The sequence below is a fragment of the Ornithorhynchus anatinus genome, unplaced genomic scaffold (assembly GCF_004115215.2).
Source record: "Ornithorhynchus anatinus isolate Pmale09 unplaced genomic scaffold, mOrnAna1.pri.v4 scaffold_264_arrow_ctg1, whole genome shotgun sequence".
Taxonomy (NCBI): Eukaryota; Metazoa; Chordata; class Mammalia; order Monotremata; family Ornithorhynchidae; genus Ornithorhynchus; species Ornithorhynchus anatinus.
The window spans coordinates 3,863,868-3,880,626 of record NW_024396743.1 but is presented as its reverse complement, the minus strand read 5'-3'; the positions used below and the strand labels follow the sequence as shown (position 1 = coordinate 3,880,626).

At 63.0% G+C, this 16,759-nt stretch overlaps 1 protein-coding gene and 1 long non-coding RNA gene across 2 annotated transcripts; one reads left to right on the top strand and one right to left on the bottom strand.

Annotated features, from left to right (window-relative positions):
- Positions 1–2,611: 2,611 nt before the first annotated feature.
- Positions 2,612–3,886, bottom strand: LOC114808852. Its single transcript, XR_003756616.1, has 2 exons — positions 3,560–3,886; positions 2,612–2,952 (listed from the first exon to the last, which is right to left on the bottom strand). It is a non-coding gene; the product is annotated as an uncharacterized LOC114808852 (long non-coding RNA).
- Positions 3,887–5,400: 1,514 nt separating this feature from the next.
- DUS1L (dihydrouridine synthase 1 like) lies at positions 5,401–16,723 on the top strand. Its single transcript, XM_029056812.1, has 14 exons — positions 5,401–5,681; positions 8,421–8,667; positions 9,764–9,872; positions 12,870–12,920; positions 13,886–13,998; positions 14,472–14,554; positions 14,655–14,758; positions 14,872–15,016; positions 15,122–15,218; positions 15,306–15,394; positions 15,494–15,672; positions 16,061–16,098; positions 16,239–16,314; positions 16,395–16,723. The coding sequence occupies exons 2-14, from the start codon at positions 8,431–8,433 to the stop codon at positions 16,532–16,534; spliced, it is 1,461 nt and encodes a 486-aa protein (XP_028912645.1). The 5' UTR covers positions 5,401–5,681; positions 8,421–8,430; the 3' UTR covers positions 16,535–16,723.
- The last annotated feature ends 36 nt before the right edge of the window (positions 16,724–16,759 follow it).

Sequence of the window (16,759 nt, the reverse complement as noted above, 5' to 3'; positions counted from 1 at the left end):
CCCCCCCCCCCGGCCCCCGCCCCGCCCCCGCCCCCGGCCTAGCGGCTGCCGCCCCCAGCAGACAGAGCCGCGGCGACCGCCCCCGTCGCGAAACGACCGCCCCCCCCCCCCCCGCCCCGAGGGACCACCCTCGCCCTCCCCTCTGCCACGCGCCGCCCGAGCGGCCGACCCCACGACCCGGCCCGGCCGGTGGCTGACTTGGAGACGCCTCCGCTCGCCGATCTGTGAAGAGTCAGCCGCCGGCCAGCGGGAGCCGGGACGCCGGTGGCCTCGGCCGAGGGGCCGGGCGGGGCGGGGGCGGTGCGCTCGCGGTACTGAGGGGTGCTTCCCGTTGTTTTCTGTTTGTTCGTTTGTTCGTTTTTCATGAGAAACCTTGTATTTATTGTGTTGCCAGCGCAAGGCCTCGCTCCCCACCCCCGGGGGTGAAAGGTGAGGGAAAGAGCGGAGGCGGTCCTTCCTCCTCCTCCTCCTCGCCCTCATCTCGCTGGGCCCCGACTTCGTCCAGAGGTCGGGGGGCGCCCCGGGGGCCAGCGGGCGGGGAGGGAGGGGCTCCCGAACGGCACCGCCTTCCGGCGCAGAGAGCGAGGGGTCGGCCAGCGGGCCGGAGGAGGAGAGGACCCCGGGGGAGCTTGTTAGAGACCGGAAGCTCTTGGAGGGCAGGGAACGGGTCGACCGACTCTGCGGTGTACCGGGCTCGGTTGGGCGCCCCGCCCCCAGTGAGCGCCCGATAAATACCGCCGGCCGGGAGGATGGACTCGGAGGTCGGCACCGGGTGGGACCCAACGCGAGGGTTTAATTTTTCTTCTTTATCCCCCTCCCCCCGAGAACAAAGGAAAGAGATGCTCTGTCCCCGAAGCGGCTCCGAGCGCCTCTCGGGCGAGGCCCGCGGGGGCTTCGGTGTCCCCCCAGCTGCACGTATGATGCGGAGGAGGCAAGGAGAGGAGCCGGCTCCAACCACCTTCCCTTCCAGTTGGGGGGCGGGGGGTGGGGGGGGACGGGAAAGGGGAGGCGCGGACCCCCCCCCCCCCCCGGCTTTCTCCGCTGGCCACGCGGCTCCGAACTCCGGCCCCTCCTGCGGATCGCCGCTGGGGAACAAGACTGTTGTTTTGGGGGTGTCGTTATTACTATTTTTTTTTTTTTTTTTAAGAGACACGTAATTCAGACTGCTGTTGCTTGAGTTTTGAAATTCCAGCGTAATTGTCCAGAGGTTAAAAGGAAGGAATTACCTTCCCATCCTGAGGGGGAAGGGGGTGGGGGGAATCCTTCGTACACCCACCCGGTCGAAGTGCTGCTCTCGATTTTTCCCGCCCCCGCCCCCCCCCCCCCCCCCCCCCCCAACTCCCTCCCGATATTAAACCACAGGTGATGTCTGGCTTGGTGGTCCGTCTGGTTTCTCTCCCCCTCTTCGCTCCCACCCTACCCCACCGTTCTCCGGGCTCCTGGACCTTTTTGTTTCCCGGGCGGAGTCGGGGCTGGGGGCGAGAGGGGTCGTCCTCTCACTGCCGTCCTGCCTCCCCACTTCCCCTTCTACTTCGGGCTCAGGCCGGGTCCCCGCGACGGTTTGAACGCCGGCCGGCCCGGTCCCGTCTCCATTCCTGCTCTCCGACCCCAAAGCCTGGAGGGGGGGGGGGGGCGGGGGGGGGAGGTCTTCTCGGCTCACCCCTCGGAGTCCTCCGCACGTATGCCGACCTACGTGTCCAAAGCAGGCGGGGCCACGTCCTCCGTCTCTGGCACCCTTTCCGGCCCACTCCCGTCTGTCCTCGCCTCCCCTCGGCTGGCCCCGGGCGGGCCCCGGCAGCAGAGACCCTGGATCCAGCCCCCGTTGCACACTGTGCTCCCACATCATCCCCATGAGAAGAATGGTATTCAATATGTGTGTATTACGTGCTAGACACTGGGCCGGGCTCCCGCATCCCATCCCGCCGCCTGTCCCCTTCCCCCCCCCGGCACCCACCCTGAGTCCGTCCTCTCCCTCCCTCGGCCCCAGCAGGGTCGATCCGTCCTGTTTACAGAGCGCTTACTCCCTGCAGAGCACTGTACTAAGCGCTTGGGAGAGAACGATAGAACAGAGACGTGACGCGCCCGCAACGAGCTTACGGTCTACAGGGAGAGATCCTGGCGGGCCGGGGAGGATTTCAGTGTCTCAGGAGCGGCGTACTAAGCAGTGGGGGGGGGAGATAGAAGATAAGTGGCACCCAGTCCCCGTCCCACGTGGGGAAGAACATCCCCAATCTACAGATAATGAAACCGAGCCCCAGAAAACTGAAGCGACTTACCCAAGGTCACCCAGCGGACAAGTGGCAGAGGTGGGACTGGAACCCAGGTCCTCTGACTCCCTTCCCGTCAGATCCCCAGCGACTAGCAAGACATTCTCCTCCCTCCCTAGCTCGCTTTTCCCTTTCTAGGCTGGAAGCTCGTTGTGGGCGGGGAACTCTGGTGTATTGTACTCTCCCAGTGCTCTGCAGCGTTCAATAAATACCACTGTTTGATAGCCGCTGGTCCGTCTCGAATAAGTGATGGTCTGACCCGTTTCCAAATCGGGTCCTAGCTACCACGTCCAGATCGGTCCAAACGTCGCATCGCCGACAACCGAACGACCAACGTCGAGGCGTTTGAGAAACGAGCAGGTTTATTTGGGATCGGTGGTTTCGAAGACCACCCCGGGCCGTGGGAGCGTAATGGATGAATAGGCAGCGAAGGAAAACCGATTTTCCAGTTCTGAAACGCACGCGTAAGGAGCCCCTAGCTCAGCGCAAGCTGGGGAGAGAGAAAAGAAACTGTGGTTTCTTGAAACGGGAATTCAAGCGAGCGTGTTTGACCCCATTTTCTCCGAAGACCTCTCCACCGACTCTCGCTTCTTCGCTATCTCGCTCCCCTCTTAGCCTGGGAACCCCATTTGGGCCAAATATCCCATCTGCGTACTTAAGAACGGAGTTCCTGGTCACCCGGCACCTGCTTAACAAATACCACCGTTATTTATGATGTTAAACACTTTCTTACTTTGTGAGCCCCATCTGGGACAGGGACTGTATCCAACCCAATTTGCTTGTATCCACCCCACCGCTTAGTACAGTGCCTGGTACAGAGCAGGCGTCTAACAAATACCAGCAGTATTTATGTGCCAGGCACTGTAGCGGAGAGCGGTCCAGAAAGCCCCCCCCCCCCCACGGAGCTCCCTTCCTTCCCAGCCCACCAAGCCTCTTTAGTTCCTCGGGATGTTCCCCTTTCTCAACCAAGAAGCGGTATAAGCGCTGAAGAAGTTACAATGTCAGGTTGGATCTAGCCCGTTCCACACCGTGCTCCCACATCATCACCGCGATAAGAACGGTATTCAATAAGTGTGTATTAGGGGCTAGACGCTGTGCTGGAATTGCCATTTATTCACCCTTTCTCTGCATCGCCCATGTGACTTGGAGCTGTACCCCCTCCCGTTTTGAGGTTGATATCCTCACCCTCTGCCATTCCCCCTATTTATTTTAATGTCTGCCTCCCCCCTAGACTGGAAGCTCCCGGGCCGGGAACATTTCTGTTCATTCGGTCGTAGCTCTTGAGTGCTTACCGTATGCAGAACACTGTACTAAGCGCTTGGGAGAGTACGCTATTTTATAGTAGACAGACCCCTTCTCCCGCAATGAGCTCCCAGTCTAGAGGAAGAGAAAGACATTAATTGAGGTAAATACATTACAGATACTCTGTTTTACTGCCCACTCCCATGTGCTTATTCCAGTGCTCTGCGGTCAGTGCTCGAGAAATACCACGGATTAATTGATTGAATTAATAAAGTGCGGGGGCTGGCTCGAGTCCAGAGCACTTCTGCACGTATCTGTAATTTATACTAATGTCTGTCTCCCCCCGCCCCCCCCCGGGCTGTAAGCTCATTGTGGGCAGGGAATGCGCCCATTTTTTGTTGTATTGTACATCCCCAAGCGCTTAGTACGGTGCTTTGCACACAGTAAGTGCTCAATAAATACAACCGGGATGAGAGAAGCAGCGTGGCTTAGTGGAAAGTGCGCCGGTTCGGGAGTCAGCGGAAGAGGGTTCTCGTCTCGGCTCCGCCGCTCGTCCGCTGTGTGACCTCGGGCATGTCACTTCACTCGAGGAGCAGCGTGGCTCGGTGGAAAGAGCCCGGGCTTGGGAGTCAGAGGTCGTGGGTTCGAATCCAGGCTCTGCCACTTGTCAGCCGTGTGACTGGGCAAGTCACTTCACTGGGCCTCAGTGACCTCATCTGGAAAATGGGGAGGAAGACTGTGAGCCTCACGTGGGACAACCTGATGATGCTGGATCTACAGGGCTTAGAACAGTGCTCTGCACCTAGCAAGAGCTTAATAAATGCCAACGTTGTTATTATTCTCTGGGCCTCGGTGACCTCATCTGGAAAATGGGGAAGATCGTGAGCCCCGCGGGGCCTCACCTGGTATCTCCCCCAGCGCTTGGAACACTGGCCCACAGTAAGCGCTTAACAGATACCATCCTTATTATTAGAGCCAGACCCCCGTCCCCGAAGGGGGTTCCCAGCCTAGGGGGGAAGGAGAAGAGGGACTGAATCCCCGTTCTCCGGGGGAGGAAACTGAGGCCCAGAGCCGTGGAGCGCCTGGCCCCGGCTTCATCCCTTCATTCGGCCTTATTTACTGAGCGCTTACTACGTGCGGGGCGCCGTCCCGGGCGCTCGGGAAAGGACAGTCAGGTAACAGACAGGGCCCGTCCCTGCCCGAAGACGGGCTCTCGGTCTAAACGAGTGGGCCACAGCGGGCGAGGGGCAGGAGGAGAACCGATGGCGGCGGGAGGCGCGGAGGCTGCCGGGATCGACGGCTCCTCGGCTGGCGCGGGGGCCGCCGGGATGGGAGGAGGGGCGGTTGGCGGCGCGGGGGCCGCCGGGAGCCGAGGCGGGCCGGGCCGGGCCGGGCCGGGCGGGGGGGGGGGTGGCGCCCCCGTGCGGCCGGCCGAGGGCAGGGTCCGCGCGATGGCCCGGGGCCCGGCGGGGGCCCTTCTCCTAAACCGCTCACCACGTGCCCGCCGCTGCGCTGAACGCTGCGCTGCGCTCCGCGGGGCCCACGTGCGGGGGGGCGGCAGGGGGCGGGGGGCGGCCCGCGGCCTGCCCTGGCCCGCGCTCCCCATTTTCCAGATGAGGAAACCGAGGCCCGGAGCAGGGAAGTGACTCGCCCGAGGCCGGGCGCCAGGTAAGCGGCGGCGGCGGCGGCGGCGGGGTGAGGACCCAAGGGAGCCCCCGCAGCCTCCCCTAAGCGGGGTCCCCTTTCTTTCGAAAAGAATAATAAAGGCGTTGGCGAGGCGCTTCCTGGGTGCCCAGCACGGTGCCAAGCGCTGGGGTGGAGCCCAGGTGGCCGGGTTGCCCCGCGTGGGGCTGACGGCCCTCACCCCCCCTTTTCCAGAGGAGGGAACTGAGGCCCAGAGACGGCGAGCGCCCGGCCCGGGGTCCCGCAGCAGACGAGCGGCGGGGCGAGGGGCGAGCACCGGTGCCCACTCCGGGCTAAGCCCCGCCACCCTCAGACCGGACTCAGACCGGACGCGGGCCCGACCCCCACGGGGGGGGACTCGAAGCCCCTCCGACGGAGGAGGAGACCCGAGGCCCACACACCCGAAGCGGGCACCAGGGGCTCGGCCGGGACCGGACCGACTCGTCGTGGCCCCCTCGCCCCAGCGTTTAGTACAGGGCTCCGCACACGGTAAGCGCTCAATGACTCCGATGGAACGAGTGAACAGTTTAAGGCCTGGCCCCGCTCTAGGCCTTGAGCTCGTTGTGGGCAGGGAGTGGGTCGTTTGGAGTCGATCGTCCTCCCGCAAGCGTTTAGTACAGTGCTCTGCACCCCCTAAGCGCTTAATCGGTACGCCTCACTCACTCACCCGGATCCTTTGACTCTCCCGCCCCTTCAGATCGTAATGTTGGCATTTGTTAAGCGCTCGCTATGTGCAGAGCACTGTTCTAAGCGCTGGGGGAGAGACGGGGCAATCAGGTGGTCCCACGCGAGGCTCACGGTCAAGCCCCATTTTCCAGATGAGGGACCTGAGGCACAGAGAAGTAAAGCGACTCCCCCCAAATCACACAGCTGACGAGCGGCGGGCCCGGGATTAGAACCCACGACCTCCGACTCCCAAGCCCGGGCTCTTTCCACTGAGCCACGCTGCTTCTCTAAGTGAAGGCCCCTCTCCTCCAAGAGGCCTTCCCCGACTACGCCTCCCGCCTTTCCCCTTATCCCAACTCCCTTCTGCGTCGCCCCGCCTCGCTCCCTTTGTTGATGATGGCGTGTGTTGGGCGCTTCCTATGTGCCGAGCACTGTTCTGAGCGCTCGACAGCTTTGTTCTTCCTCCCTCCCAGCCCCACGCCCCTCGTGTCATTGATTTATTTCCAGTAACGTCCGTCCCCACCCCCTTTAGACCGTCAGCGCGTCGCGGGCGGGGGATGTCGTATGGTCCTCGCCCGAGCTCTTAGTCCAGTGCTCCGCGCACGGCGAGCGCTCGACAGATACGATCGAAGGAGAGAAGGGATCCTTCCGACTCCCGGGCTCTTCAGAGAGGAGTGGCGAGCGAGGAACCTGGAGTTAGTGGTTTACAAGTATGATCGGCCAGGGGTATTAATCGACGCATACTCTGGGCCGAACGTGGGGGACTCTAATAGAGTAGAGGCGGTAGACACAATCCCTGTCTTCCAGGGGCTTACGGTCTAGCAGGGGAGACAGACGTGAAAATATATTTCTTTTTATATATTCATTCAATAGTATTTATTGAGCGCTTACTGTGTGCAGAGCACCGTACTAAGCGCTTGGAGTGGACAGTTCGGCAGCAGATAGAGACAGTCCCCTGCCCAGTGACGGGCTTACGGTCTAATCGGGGGAGACAGACGGACAAAAACAAGACGACATAATCACGATAAGTAGAATGAAGGGGATGGACACCTCATTAACAAAATAAATAGGGTAATAAAAAATATATACAAATGAGCACAGTGCTGAGGGGAGGGGAAGGAATGATATTTAAGCGCCAGGCACTGTTCTAAGCGCTGGGGTAGATACAAGCTAATAGGGTCGAACCCACTTCCCGTCCCACACGGAGCTCGCCGTTAATCCATGTTTTCCAGATGAAAGTTAGGGGTAAATGGAATCGTTCCTAAAGATCCCCACGGTTAGAAACCCGCTCCGTTGTAAGGCCGATGATAAATGGGGCTCTTGTTCCAGAGACGGGGACGGGCGCCTTTGATAACGTGGGAAAAGGGGGCACAGTTTGGCAGCATTTCAGTCACGCCCCCACAAGAGGAGTCTAGAAATCCCAGCTCCACCACTTACCTGCTGTGTGACCTAGGGCAAGTCACTACACTTCTCTGGGCCTCTGTTTCCTCAGCTGTAAAAGCTCTTGGGAGAGGACAGTAGAGCCGCAGAAAGACACGGGCCCTGCCCACAACGAGCTGCCAGTCTAGACGGAGACAGGAATGGAAATAAATAAATGACAGGTGTGAATATAAGGGATGTGGGGCTGGGAGCAATAAAGGGAGCGAGTCGGGGTGACGCAGAAGGGAGTGGGGGAAGAGGAAAGGGGGGCTTAGTCCGGGAAGGCTTCTTGGAGGAGACGGGCCCTCGATAGATAAGTCTTCGAAGTCGGGGGGGAGTCGTCGGATTTGAGCTCGTCGCGGGTAGGGAACGTGTCTGTTGCTCTGTCGCCCTCTCCCAAGCGCTTAGTCCGGTGCCCCGCACGCAGTAAGCGCTCGGCACATACGATTGAATGAACGAATGAATGAATTTGAGGAGGGAGGGCGTTCCAGGCCCGAGGCAGGATGAGGGCGAGGGGTCGGCGGCGAGATCGAGGCCCAGCGAGAAGGTTGGCATTACCGTGGGCCCCGTGGGGGACGGGGATCGTGTCTGACCCGATGAATTTGTACCGACCCCAGCGCTCAGCACAGTACCCGGCATGAAGTGAGTCGCTTTGGCTCTAGGGACGACAGTTGAGGAAAGGCTCGGAGACTCTTCTCAAAACCCCCGGGAAGGTAGCTTTCGAAACGAAAGGCACGGCAGTGGAAGCCCCTTTGTGGAATTGGTACAGTGTCCCGCGCATAGAAAGAGCTCACTGAATACCATCGATGGATGTAATAGTAATCCCTGTGGTATCTTGTACCCTCGTGACTCTCGTTCTGGGCGGGGAACGGGTCTGTTTCTGGTTGAGTTTTCCTCTCTCAAGCGCTTGGTACGGCGCTTCGTGCACAGCAAGTGGTCGATAAATACGATCGGATGTGCGAGCGCCACCGTCCCCGTGAGGCAGGGCGGGGCGGCCCTCTGGGTGATCGGTCCATCGACGGTACCCTCCGAGCGCCCGGGAGAGCCCCGCGGAACGGAGGCGGGAGACCCGCCGACCCCCTGGCCGCGGGGGCTCCGTCCCGCTGACGGAGGGTCTCCCGCCCCCTGCCCTCGTTGGACCAGAGCGGAGAAGATGGCCAAGCTGGAGGGATTGGAGTTCTGGCGCCTCGGCCTGCGCGGGGCCCGGCACGTGGTGGCCCCCATGGTGGACCAGAGCGAGCTGGCCTGGAGGCTCCTCAGCCGCCGCCACGGGGCCCAGCTCTGCTACACCCCCATGCTCCACGCCCAGGTCTTCGTCCGCGACGCCAACTACCGCAAGGAGAACCTCTACTGCGACGTCTGCCCCGAGGACCGGCCCCTCATCGTGCAGGTACCACCGGGCCCGGCGGTCGGGGGGTCGCGGGTTCTGCGTGGCCTCGGGCGAGTCGTTTCGCTTCCCTGGGCCTCGGTGACCTCCTCTGGAAAATGGGGATGGAGAGAGCGAGCCCCATGTTGGCCAAAAACTGGGCCAGCCCCGTTTGCTTGGATCCACCCCGGCGCTCAGTACAGTGTCTGTGGCACATAGCAAGTGCTTACAGATGCCCATTATTGGGACGACCCCGGGTGGCCCCACCGAAGAGCCCCCCGACAACCGGACCTGTTGGGCTCGGGCTTTTTACATCGTTTTCGTTGTCCTCTTAGGGTATCTCCTAAGCGCTTCTCTGCCGAGCACCGTTCTGAACGCTAAACACCCAGTGATCAGGTTGGGCACAGACCCCGTCCCCCACGGGGCTCCCGATCTCAATCCCCATTTTCCAGGTGAGAGAACTGAGGCCCAGAGAAGTGAAGTGCCTTGCCCGAGGTGTCACAGCAGAACAGTGCCGGGGCCGGGATTAGAATCCAGGTCTTTCTGACTCCCTGGCCCGGATTCTCTGTTAGGCCGTGCTGCTTCTCAAGCAGCTCATCAGGTTGGATAGAGTCCCCGTCCCACGTGGGGCTCACGGTCTTTTTCTCTCAATCGATCAATCAGTCGATGATCAGAGAAGCAGCGTGGCTTAGTGGAAAGAGCGGACCATCTTCTCGGGCCCCGGGGATCTCCAGGGGTGATGACGATGGAGTGAATCCGTTAAGCGCTTACTACGTGTCGAGCACTGTTCTGAGCGCTGGGGCGGATCCAAGCAAACGGGGTTGGACGCAGTTCCCGTCCCACGTGGGGCCCACGGTCTCGATCCCCATTTTCCAGAGGAGGCCACCGAGGCCCAGAGAAGCGACTTGCCCGAGGTGACCCAGCAGACCAGCGGCGGAGCCGGGGTCAGAACCCAGGTCTCGTGGTGGAGAGGTCCCGCCGGGCTCGGGCTGACCCGTGCGGGGAGAAGGGGCCCCCAGGCCGGACCCGCTCGGCCTCCCCCCGTCCTCCCTCCCGGCCGGGCCCGGGCCGGACCGGCCGCTGCGCTCCGGGCCTCACCCGGCCCTCGCCTGTCTTGCAGTTCTGCGCCAACGACCCGGAAGTGTTTGTAAAGGCCGCTCTGCTGGCTCAGGATCACTGTGACGCCATAGACTTGAATTTGGGCTGCCCTCAAATGATCGCCAAGAGAGGTGAGGCCCCAGCCGGACCACGGTGGGAGACGGGCACCGCACAGTCCCCGCCCGGGGCTCACAGTCGGAGGGAGAGGGAGAGCGGGTGTTGAACCCCCGGGGGGCAGGTGGGGAGACTGAGGCCCGGGGGAGTCGAGTGAGCGGCCCAGGGTCCCGCGGCGGGCAAGCGGCGGAGCCGCGATGCGAGCCCAGGGCTCCCGGCTCCGGGCCCGGGCCACGCCTGAGCGATCGCAGCTTAGCGTAGCCCTTTCCGGGCCGGGCTGGGGCTTTCTCGGAGGGGGTCTCCGACCCCCGGTCGGAGGTGCCAGCTCCACCTTCGGGAGCGTGGGGGCAAAACGGAGGAGGGGAACTGGGAGAGGGCAGTTTTCCAAGAGCTCGGGAGGCAGAAAACCGCCTCTGGGGTCTTTTCCATGTCAGTTGAAAGCGCTCGGGTCTGGTGGGCGAGGGACCAACTCGGAGGGCCGTGGGTGCGGTCTCCCCTCTTGCCCGTTGTGGAACCTCGGGCCACCCACTCGACTCCCGTGGGCCTCGGTCTCCTCATCTGCCCCCGGGGATTCAACACCCAGGGCACAGAACGGACGGTATCGGGTCCCCGGTACCCGAGGAGCGGAGGGCCGCGCGCGGAACGGTAGTTTTAAAGAAAGGATCTGGGCGGTCGCGGCGTTGAGAGCGGGAGGAGACAAGGAGAAACGGCGGGTCCTAGTGGATAGAACCCGGAAGGACCTGGGAATCTCACCCCGGCTCCTCCGCTTGTCGGCTGGGCCGCCTTGGGCGGGTCACGTCATTTCCTTGGGCCTCCGTTCCCTCATCCGTAAAACGGGGACCGTGAGCCCCACGCGGGACGGGGACCGGGTCCCATCCGATTAGCCGGTATCTGACCCCAGCTCTTAGTAGAGGGCCTGCCCTAGAGTAAGCGCTTAACAAATGCCAGAATTCAAAAAGGAAAGAGCGCTCGGACCGGCCGTTGGGATGAGTGGGAGGGGGCAGATTCCGGAGATGTTAGGAAGAAAGGACGGATGGGATTTGGGGGACCGGGACCGGATGGGGGGTCGAAAGGAGATACGGGTGTCAGGAGTTGCGGTCACCGGTGAGGAGAGGAGGGGATTTGGGAGGGAGGAGGAGGAGGAGTTGGGGATTGGATGGGTCGAACCGGAGCTGCCAGCGGGACACCCCGGTAGAGATGGCCTGGATGCGAGAGGAAATGGGAGCCGGCCGAGAGGGAAGGGATCGAGAGGGAGATTTGGGAAGGGCGTGGGCGTAGATGGAGAGTAGAAGGGGACCCCGGACTGAGCCCCGAGGGACTCCCCACACACACACACCATGGGGGGTGGAGGGCAGAGGAGGAGCCCGCCGCAGAGACGGAGACGGGAGGAGAACAGGGCGAGGACCGTGTCGGCCAAGTCGAGATTGGATAACGCTTCCGAGGGAAGGGGTGGTCCGAAACGGCTGAGAGGTCGAAGAAGATTAGCAGCGCCTCTAGACCGTAAGATCCTTAGGGGCGGGGAACGTGTCTACCACCTCTGTTTCATTGGACCCCCCCCCCCCAAGCGCATAGCACAGCGCTCTGCACGCAGTAAGCGCTCGATAAAGACTTAAGATTGATAGCACAGTGGGGTGCCTTGGGTGGTTGACCTTCGGAGTCGGCGGTCTCTACGCCTCAGTTCCCTCACCTGGAAAATGGGGATTAAGACCGTGAGCCCCGTGTGGAACGGGGACTGGGTCCAAACCCGATTTGCTTGTGTCTCCCCCAGCGCTTTAGTACACAGCCTGGCACAAAGTACACATTTAACAAATACCACAAGTATTTTTTATTACTTTTTATCATCATTGCCCAGCAGAACCAACCGAGCATCCGCTCGGGCCGGGCCTTAGGGAGGTGTAGAGGATTTACAGACGGAAAGACACCTAGTTCCCCTCCTCAGGGAGCTTCCTTTCTCAAAGGGAAGACGGACAGCGGGAAAAGGCGCTCATCCAGTGAGCCAAGAGGGCCCCGGGCCAGCTAGAAACCTGCAGGAGAGCATGGACAGACGACCCAAATTCATTCATTTATTGAGTCATATTTATTGAGCGCTTACTGTGTGCGGAGCGCTGTGCTGAGCGCTTGGGAAAGTACGACACGACGAACCGTGACGCTCCCCGCCCACGACGAGCTTACGGTCTCATGGAGTTGGGGACAGTCCCGATCCCCATTTTCCCGAGGAGGTCACTGAGGCCCAGAGAAGAGACCCGCCCAACATCACACAGCCGACAAGGGGCAGAGCGGGGAACTAGAACCCGGGGCCTTTCGACTCCCAGGCCCTTAGTGCTTGGCACAGAGTAAGCGCTTAACAAGTACCCCATTGGTGATTATTAGAAGAGGGGAAGTCCTTTGCCACCGGTGGACGGAGAGGGGCTCCAGATGGGGGCCGTTCGGGGGTGGCTCGGGCGCGGGGCGGATCGGCGGAGGACGTCGAAGCCAGGACTGGGAGGTTGCGGGAGGCGGGGAAGGAGGTCTGCCAGGTTTTTGGGGAGGGGAGGTGGAGAGAGGTTCCCCCCGGTGCTCGCCCGCTTTTGCCGTGCCCAGGTTGGGGGCCTAGCGGGAGAAGAGCCCGGGCCGGGGACTCAGAGGACCTGGGTTCTGATCCCGGCTCCGCCGTTTGCCTGCTGGGTGATCTCGGGCCAGCCGCTTCGCTTCTCTGTGCCTCAGTGACCTCCTCCGTAAAATGGGGAGTAAGACCGTGAGCCTCACGTGGGACAACCTGATTACCCCGTATCTACCCCAGTGCTTAGAGCAGTGCTCGGCGCATAGTAAGTGTTGACCAGATACATATCCTTCAGTGTTATAAACTGTTCACATTAACGCCCGTCTCTCGACCGCAAGCTCATTGTAGGCAGGGAGCGTGTCGGCTAATTCTGCCACATCTTACTCTCCCGAGTGCTCAGTATCGTGCTCTGCACACAGTAAGCGCTCGGTCGGTGCCGCCGATCGATTAACTGCCGTTCCTCGTCGTTCCCCAGGTCACTACGGAGCCTTCTTACAGGAAGAGTGGGATCTGCTGCAGAGGATGAGTAAGTTGAGAGGTCGGGAAGCCGCGGTCCCCTCCCCCCGCCGCATCCCGGCACTTCCCGGGCCCGGGCGGGCGAGGGGAGGGACGGCTCCAGCTCGGACGGAAGGGCCGGGCACAGGGGATCGCCGAGGCTTCCGATAGAGCAGCGGCGTGGCGGAGTGGCTCGGAGGCAGAAGGTCGTGGGTTCTAATCCCGGCCCCGCCACTTGTCCGCTGGGTGACCTTGGGCAAGTCACTGTGCTTCTCCGGGCCTCCGTCACCTCGTCCGGAAAGTGGGGATTGAGACCGTGAGCCCCACGCGGAACAAAGGACCGGGCCGACCCCATTTGCTTGCATCCACCCCGACGCTTAGTACGGTGCCTGGCGCGCAGTAAGCGCTTAAATAGTAATAATAATACTAATGTTGGTATTTGTTAAGCGCTTACTATATGCAGAGCACTGTTCTAAGCGCTGGGGGACATACAGGGCTATCAGGTTGTTCCACGTGAGGCTCACAGTAATAATGTTAATAATAATGTTGGTATTTGTTAAGCGCTTACTATGTGCCGAGCACTGTTCTGAGCGCTGGGGTAGACACAGGGGAATCAGGTTGTCCCACGTGGGGCTCACAGTGTTAATCCCCATTTTACAGATGAGGTCACTGAGGCACAGAGAAGCGACTTGCCCACAGTCACCCAGCTGACAAGTGGCAGAGCCGGGATTCGAACCCATGATCTCCGACTCCCAAGCCCGTGCTCTTTCCCCTGAGCCGCGCTGCTTCGCTAATACCCTACCATACCGTAATTACCATAAAATACCGTAATTATTATTATTATCCGTTCGTGGGAGGATCTGGGGGCGGAAACGGCGGCGAAGGAAGAGGGGCGGGGTGTTAAACTGAGGTGAGGGTTTCCCGCAGGGGTCCGGCCACGGCTCGGCTTCGGGCTCCCCGGGTTTGAAACCGTGCCCCTTCTCTTCCCCTTCCCAGTCCTGCTGGCGCACGAGAAGCTCTCCGTTCCCATCACCTGCAAAATCCGTGTCTTCCCAGAAATCGCCAAGACGGTGAAATACGCCCAGCTGCTGGAGAGGGCCGGCTGCCAGGTGAGGAAGCCGGGGTTGGGCTGGCAGCAGGCCCCAGGCGGGCGGCACCTCCGGGGGTATCCCTCTCTTCCTCTCTTTCCCCACTCCTGGGAGTTCCAGGCTGGGAACTCCCCCCTCCCCCCCGCTCCCAGCCTCGCCCCAATGGTGCCGACCCGGAGGCCGCTAAGCCCGCCGGGAGGCGGCCCGGATGTCTGTGGCACCGGCGGCCTGCCCGGGGTCGGGGCAGCTCTCCGACCGTGGGGCTCACGGTCTTCATCCCCGTTTTCCAGATGAGGTCGCCGAGGCCCAGAGAAGCGAAGCGACTCGACCCAAGTCACACGGCTCTGACTCCCAAGCCCGGGCTCTGGCCACTGAGTCAGGCTGCTTCCCCGGCGCTTAGTACTCGGCCCTTGTGTCCACCCCGGCGCTTAGTACAGGCCTCGGCACATAGCAAGCGCTTAATAAATACCTGGTGGTTACTATCTGTGCCCTAGCTGCTGACCGTGCACGGCCGCACCAAGGAGCAGAAGGGGCCCCTGACGGGCGTGGCCTCGTGGGAGCACATCAAGGCCGTGCGGTGAGTGCGAGGGGCGGGCTCGGGGGCCCCCTCGGCCCCGCCCCGGGCCCCGCCGGGGGACCGCCGAGCCCAACGCCCGGCCCGCCTTCTCCCCCGTCAGGAAGGCGGTGGGCATCCCCGTGTTCGCCAACGGGAACATCCAGTACCTGGGCGACGTGGAACGCTGCATCCGGGAGACCGGGGCCCACGGCGTCATGAGCGCGGGTAGGTGTCCGTCCCGCCCCCCGCCCCACCCCGGCTCCGGCCGCTCCCGGCGGCCCCCCGCCCCGCCTCGCTTCCCACCCCGACGCCCGTCTCTCCCCCCGCCTCCGACGCAGAGGGCAACCTGCACAACCCCGCCCTGTTCGAGGGGCGCAACCCGGCCGTCTGGGAGGTGGCGGAGGAATACCTGGACCTCGTGCGGCGCCACCCCTGCCCCCTGGCCTCCGTCCGGGCGCACCTCTTCAAGCTGTGGCATCACACGTCAGTGTCCGCCCCGGGGCGGCGTGCCGGGGGGCGGGGCGGGGCGGCGTGTCGGCGGGGGGCGGGGGGTTCCCGCAGCCGGGCGGCATCCGTGGGTGTTTTCAGGCTGCAGGTGCACCGCCGGCTGCGGGAGGAGCTGGCCAAGGTCAAGACCCTGGAGGGGCTGGCCGACGTCAGCCGCGAGCTCAAGCTCCGCTGCCAGGTACCCGCCCCGTCCCCCCGCCCGCGTGCCGGCCGGTCTCGGGGGGCCGGGGGGGAGGCATCAGCAGCGGTCGGCCCCGCCCCGCAGGAGGAGATGGCCCTTCAGCAAGAAGGCTCGAGGCCCCCCGGGGGACTGCCCTTCTTCCACTGGATCTGCCAGCCCTACGTCCGACCCGGGTGAGCCGCCCCTCCCCGCCCGCCGGGGCCCTGATCCCCTGGCTGCGCGGGGCCGGCCCCTGCTGAGACCCCCTCCCTCCGCCCCCCTTTCCTCTCCAGGCCCAAGGAGGGGAGCAAGGAGAACGGCAGCCAGCCAGGGAAACGGGCCCTGGAGGAAGAGGAGGAGGAGGAGGAGGAGGAGCCGGCGCAGGGAGGCAGCCACGCAAACCCGCTCTCCAAGAACAAGCAGAAGAAAAAGCTGAGGAATCCCAGCAAGAACTTCGACCCCTCCCTCAAACGTAAGCCCTTCCGGTCCCCGGAACCCACCCCACGGCGGGCTTCCCGGCCCCCTCCTCCTCCCACTCTCGACTCCGGGCTGGGAGAAAGGGACGCTCGTCTCGCCCCGGGAGGGCCGGAGGCCGAGGCCGGGAGTCACCTGCCCCGGTTGGGCTTCCCCCCCGGCCCCCCCCCCCCCCCCCCCCCGGCTTGTCCTGACGGAAGGAAATCCCACGAGGAAGGCGGCTCCCGCGGGCGAGGCGGAACCGGCGGCCCCGGGGGCTTCTGCCAGCCCCCGCCGACCCCCGGGGTGGAGGTGGTCTTCCCGGGCCCGCCGGTCGCCCACCGGCTCCGGGCGAACGCTCAACCCAAATAAAACGCCGCTTTCTCTCTCTCCCTCCCTTTGTCCAGCGAAATACGCAAAGTGTGATCAGTGTGGAAACCCCAAGGTAGGTCTCGCCGCCGTCCCCCAGGCCCATCCCCGGGGGCGACCCCGGCGAGGGGAGACGTGTGACCCCCTCGCCTCTGGGGCTGGGAGGGATCCCCGCAGCCCCGGCCTCGCCTCGGTGACGGGCTCCCCCGTTTGCAGGGCAACAAGTGCGTGTTCAACCTGTGCCGGGGCTGCTGCAAGAAGAGAGCCTTCAAGGAGACAGCCGACTGTCCGGGTGAGACCCGCCCCGCCCCCCCGCCGCCTGCTCGGCCGAGGGGCCGGGCCCCTCACCCGTTCCCCTCTCCCGCCACACAGGTCACGGGCTCCTCTTTAAGACCAAATCGGAGAAGTCGCACGCGTGGAAGGGCGGCCGGGCCCGACCCCAGGAGCTCCAGCAGCGGAGGGAGGCGGGTCCGCCCGAGGGGCCCGCCGGACTCCCAGAGGCCGTGGGCTGACGGGCCGCCCGCCCCAGCCGGGACGATCTCATTTAAGGAAACGCCTCTTACTCAGGGAAATCTCCCGTCGCCGACCTCGGAAGGAAAGGCGGGCGGGGACGAGGCCCCGGGGCCGCCCGGTCTGCCGTCGCGCCCCTCCGCTCCCCCCTGCCTGTTTTAGCCAGAAATAAATAGATCTTTTACAGCACAGCCTGGCCTGCTGGGGCCCGGGAGAGGGGAAACCGC

What these genes read in the sequence shown, in the direction of transcription:
- DUS1L (XM_029056812.1), top strand. Translation starts at nt 8,431, where the DNA reads ATGGCCAAGCTGGAGGGATTGGAGTTCTGGCGCCTCGGCCTGCGCGGG. An exon ending in GAGCACATCAAGGCCGTGCG is followed by an intron (nt 14,555 to 14,654) that starts GTGAGTGCGAGG and finishes CTCCCCCGTCAG; the next exon opens with GAAGGCGGTGGGCATCCCCG. An exon ending in CCACGGCGTCATGAGCGCGG is followed by an intron (nt 14,759 to 14,871) that starts GTAGGTGTCCGT and finishes CCTCCGACGCAG; the next exon opens with AGGGCAACCTGCACAACCCC.